This window comes from Hydra viridissima, unplaced genomic scaffold (genome assembly GCF_058129835.1).
Source record: "Hydra viridissima isolate aposymbiotic clone 2 unplaced genomic scaffold, HvirCarnegie_v1 scaffold_15, whole genome shotgun sequence".
Classification (NCBI taxonomy): Eukaryota; Metazoa; Cnidaria; class Hydrozoa; order Anthoathecata; family Hydridae; genus Hydra; species Hydra viridissima.
In genome coordinates, this window is record NW_028324314.1 from 3489683 (window position 1) to 3495265 (window position 5583).

Genomic DNA, 5583 nt, shown 5'->3' on the forward strand with positions numbered 1-5583 from the left:
TCATACTCAAAGACGTTCACACTAATGTTAAGATTATTTTTCTCAAACTTTTCAACATCAGTCACCTTTAGAGGAAATTCCATTCCTTCCCAATGGAGCTCTTTCGATTGTTCAATCAACTCATTATCAATTCTTTCATTATGCGTATTTTTCATGTTCAGAGCTCTGGTGATACACCACTTGAAGCATTGATCATCAGTGTTTTCCATGTTAATGATGGCTTTTTTGTTTTTCAACTTGACAGCTAGCTCCATGTAAGAAGATCCATTAAAAGGCACATAAGCAGTAAAGCTAATATCCATTCTTAAAATCTTGGACAAGACGCAATTGGATCCTATCTTGTTGTAATTAGCACTGCTTTCCAAGATTTTTTCGTTCATTTGACTATTGAGCGCTCTCACATCTGTACCCTTGAGTAATCTTTCCATGAAGGAAGAAAAGTTAGCCGGCTGAGTAGTCTCTTCACAGACAAGAGTTATTTTTACCTTTGTGTTGATTTCTCCTTGCATGGTCTGAATGGCAGACTCTCTCACCAAGTTTAAGAAAGAAACAATGTCTTGATGTCGAGAAGAAGGTTCATATGAAAACACTCTGGTGGATCGCTCTGCTGAATGCTTAGTCATAATAAACTTGACTGTAAAAGGCCTTAGAGCAGGAGCCGGACTTGTAGACACTGAAGCTGGAGCAGGAGCAGCAAATGACTTGATCGTTTTTTCCACTCCGCTTTTTACGATGCTTACTGCATTTTTCACCGTGGTTGGAATGAAAGGATCAACGAGAGCATTTATTTTGTTTAAGCCATCAGTAAGCGCATTAATAGCAGTTGCCTTAAACCTTGAAAACCAGCCATCTTTTGCTGTTGGAACTGGTTTTTGCAGATTCTTCGAATCCATGGAAATTCTTTGAATTTGTAAATGAGCTGGTTTCGGAGCAATGACAGGCTTCACAACAACAGGTCTCGGAGGAATGATCGACGGCTTTGGAGCAATAGGAGGTTTTTGCACGACAGGCTTTACAACAACCGGTCTAGGTGCAGGCAACGGTCTCGCCTCAGTTGTGCGTCTACGAGCTGCATGTTGAGGACCAGATCCAACGATGGGTTTTGCGTTTTTAATAGCTTCAATGAGCTGAGCTTTTCTCAGCCTTGAGACGCCTTTGAGCTTATGTTCTCGGGCCATCTCTCTTAAATTTTTCACAGTCATGTTATTCATTTTTTATAGAGAGAAAAAAAATTCTTAAGCCATTTTCAATTTCAGCAAAAAAAAAAAAATTTTAATTTTCAACAAATTAAAATTTCTTACAATTTAATTATTTGATAACCGTGTTTATTGTCAAAGTATTTCCAGTAGTGTCCTGTTGCTTTTCTTAATTGATGATGAGGCTTGTATTCAGTCACCTCACCCGTTTCCACATGAGTTATCTTATAAGTGAAAGGATGTTTTCTTATTCCAACAAGTCTTGCCCATTTTGGATCAACAGGCTTTTCCTCCTTTAGCTTACGCGTTCTTGGTCTTCCTACAGGTTTCCTTTCTTTTATCTTTTCCATTAATTTCTCATTATTGAACAAATTATTTTCAAACGCGATCAGTGTCAAAGCCAACAAATTGTTTGATGTTTGCATAATACCATTTTCCTTCAGCAACTCTTTTAAAGCCTTTTTCGTGTAATACATTTTTATTACTGAAAGATTTTATTCTTCTTAATTCAATTTTAATTCTTCAAAAAGAATCAAAAAAACTCTTAAACTCTATGATTATATTTTGATACTACGTATTCATCCAACTTGCCTTCTTCATTTATCTCATATTCTATTTTGTAAACACCCGTCTTTCTCCCTTTTCTGTCAAAAACTTCCAACTTTGAATCACTTGGCTTGTATAATTCATACCCTCCAAAATTTTCATCTTTAAAAAATTTGCTTTGATTGTTAACCATTTTTTAATCATCGTAAATTATCTAACTCGAGTTCAATTTTTCAGGATCTTTTAAATCCATGGAAATCTTCGATTTTTAATTCTTCAAAAAGAATCAAAAAGGATTTTAAAAAATTAATCACGAAGGAGCCAACTTCTTGGTAAGTCATCACTAGGATTAGTAGTCCCTTCATATGACTTACGTCTTGGAGAACAATGAACAACAGGCGGTTCATCAGATGCTGCTTTTTTAACAACAGGTTCAACATATTCCATGATGAGCTTGTCGCCCAATTCATCAAATACAATAGTTTCGTCAATAACCTCCATCTTTTTTAATCATCGTAAATTATTCTTCAGGAGTTCAATTTGTTTAATTCTTCGAATTTTTATGAAGCAGGATAATTGGCAAATATTTTGCTTATAGAGTCGTATACATGCGCTTGACCATTTTCATCAAATCTAATTGTGTACTTTCTTCCCCAATCATCGTGTGCAGTAAATTTACATCCAGCCGCATGAATTTCTTTACCTTCAACAAACAGATGCGCACGTCCCATGTCATCAAATTCAATCACATACATCCTTTCCATTTTTTAATCGCTGCAAATTATTTATCTCGAGCTCAATTTTTAATTCTTCAAAAAGAATCAAAAATCGCTTATGGACCTGTTTCAAGCAGCAGGAGCGCAAAATCTTCCCGATCGCCAAGATTCCCACTCATCAGCGATGATCTCTTCTTCAGATTTCGAAAAGTCTCTTTCCAACATTCTTCCCATTTCTTCAGCCTCATCGTCTAGCAAATCATCGTCTTCATCTAGCGAATATTCGTCTTCATCGTCAGCTGTGAAACTGACAAGATGGTGATTGCCCTCTCTGTACTCAATGACAGTTTTTTCTTCGCCGATCGTTGCATTTAAACTGTTAACATTAATAAGAATTTGATCTTCTGATTCGTTCAAGACGATTGCAAATGGAGTACCATCTCTGTATTCAATGACAAGCCTTCTTTCATTATATTTATGATGGAGATGACCATACTCATCCAACAAATACTCAATAATGACATCGCTCATTCTAATATATTTTTTACCATTTTCGTCAAACTCAACATGATCATCAGGCTGTTCAAAAACAGAGATGGTGTTAACATAACCATGGAGCATTTCCACATACTGATGTCCCAAGTCGTCAACGCGAACGATGTATGGATGTCCAGCCTCATCCGTTTGAACCAAAACCCTTTTTCCGAAAGAGTCAAGCTCATAAGGGAGGCTGAATCCATATCGACTCTCCCAAAGTTGCTCACCAGAGGGTCCTGTCCCGTATTGTCCATTTAATGCATCCATTTTTTCTTGCTTCGTAAATAATCCTACTCGATTTCAATTTTTTTCAGCAAAAGGAAAAGATTCGTATTTTTGGAGCATCGCGTCCATTTTCAGTTTTGCCGATATTTTCTTCTTTTCTTCCCAATCCCAGTCCATTTCAAGAACGCGCTTGTCGATCGCTCTCAGCTTTTCTTGCTTTCTCAAATGGATCCATTCCTTGTTGCGCTCTTTGATTTTCTTCTCCATCCGCGAAAAGTCGTCCTCCTTTTCTTCCCACAGCATCGCGTAAAGCTTGTCTCTTTTTTCATCGCTGTACACTTCAGGAACTTTGAACTGAGCATCTTTAAATCCGAACGCAAGAGCCTCGAGCTGCCTTTTCTTTTTTGCATCAGGCTCTCTTCGGCTGCACACCAGAAAAAACGGGTGAAACGTCATTTTATTATCTCAATCTTAATTCCTTTATCATCTATTTTTCCGTTTCACTTCTCAAAATAATTGTTGCCGTGTCCCGTCTCTTTCATCGCCTTGTAAAGAGAGCCATATTCGATCACTTCTCCTGTTTCAGCGTGCGTCATTTTTACAGTCACGGGATGGTTTCGGATCAAACGAAGCCTTTCGTATTTAGAATCTATCGGCTTGACATCCTCCATCATCGCATTTTTGTCGATCAAGTTATTTTCAGCCGCAATCATCGCCAAACCCATTTTGCTTTTCGACGTTTTGGAAACGCCGTTTTCGATAAGTAAATTTTTCAAATCCTTTTTAGTATAAAGCATCCTTTTATTAAGGATTTATTTTTTTTAACCTCAATGAATTCGAAGAATTCATGTGGGTGCTCTGCACTTAGTACACCACGTTCATTTTGTTTCCGTCGGATTTGATTCTGAGCAGCTTGTCAGAGATCACCACGGCAAAGGCTTAAGTGTCTGCAGGAACGTTTGCGTTAAAGGTGGCTTTAATTTGCACGTCCAACACGGTCGATTTTAACCTCTCAGCCTGCTTGCTCACGTCAAAAACGAAAATAGGGCAAATGTGTCTGTAGTTCAGCGCGGTTATATTCGGCTGGGCGACAATTTCGCTGATTCCAAAAATCTTGTTGTCAAACTTGCATGCGTCTCTGTAAGCCCTTGAAAATTTGTTGTTTGTAAAGGCCAAGTCGTAATCCACAGCAGGGTACCTTTCGCTGTTTAAGGTCACATACATGTTTTTCAAATCGCAGTGGTTGAACACGGAAGGGTTAAGATCTTGACTGCCGTCTTTATTGGTCTGAAATCCAACAATGATGTATCTCGGACGTTCACTGGCTGATCTAGCACTTAACCTCCAACTGAACGTATTGGACACTGGAACGGCAATGGTTTCGCACTGTCTGGACCTAAACGTCAACGGAACGTCCACTTTGGACTCGATGAGTTTGTAAAGACGGTTGTTGGCCATAACAGAGGGAGTGACATGAGGCATAAACAAAGACAGTTTGCTCAAGGTTACTTTTCCTGCGGCTGTTTCAGCGCTCTTAAAAATGGCATCCACGTCGCTCTTCCTTACAAGGGTTATCGTGTGCTTGAATCCGTAAAGAACTTTTTCGTAATCTTCACATAAACCAAAAATGTGCTTCAAAGGAATGCAGAATGAAAAGGTGCCTTTATCAGCAGGCTGTTTAATGATGAAATCCTGTCTTGCGTTAAAGCCGCTGTTGTTTACAAGATCGGCAAGGGCAGTGGTGTCTCTTTGCCACAGCTGATTCATTCCTTCCGACACTTGGAACTCTACAGGATATTTCAGGAAACCCAGCAAGGTAGTGGCTTGACCTGGACTGTATATGGTCTCAATCTCTTGATTCGACAACTGATAAGAAATCTGACTGAACAGGTGCATGATGCCGTTGTTCACAAGAGTAACCACATCCGCATCCGCATAGGAAGTCCCGTCTGCTTTTGTCAGTCTTCCTTCCACCAAAAGGTAGGCATCACAGGGACGCGTGAACAAATCTTGCTGCTCAATGTTGATTCTTATCTCACCGGACGTGTTTAAATTGGTGCTGACCGGTTCATATTCGTGAAACTCATATCTCTCAATATCCTCATCAATGATGGTTTCTTCTGTAATGTCTAAAACATCTGAATTTGCCATTTTTCTATACCAAAGAAAAAAAAATTTCATTAGCATTATGCAATCTTCAGTCCTCTTCCCATCTTTGAATCCGTAGAAATTCTATGAAGTTTTACCAGGTCTTGGATTCGGATGGCGTTTTTCATGGACAACTTTTTCGGATGAAGAGACCCTCCAAGAGAGGAATAATCGCTGCTCACCTTTGGAGGTCCGACCATTCCGGAAATAATGTC

At 39.0% G+C, this 5583-nt stretch overlaps 1 protein-coding gene across 1 annotated transcript; it reads right to left on the reverse strand.

Moving 5' to 3' along the window:
* Positions 1 to 4159: 4159 nt before the first annotated feature.
* On the reverse strand, positions 4160 to 5371 carry LOC149878227 (uncharacterized). Its single transcript, XM_090072510.1, has one exon. It carries the CDS (start codon positions 5369 to 5371, stop codon positions 4160 to 4162), a length of 1212 nt encoding a protein of 403 aa, XP_089928636.1.
* Between the last annotated feature and the right edge of the window lie 212 nt (positions 5372 to 5583).

Excerpts from the sequence above, each read along its gene's own strand:
- LOC149878227 (XM_090072510.1), bottom strand. The coding sequence starts at position 5,371 with ATGGCAAATTCAGATGTTTTAGACATTACAGAAGAAACCATCATTGAT.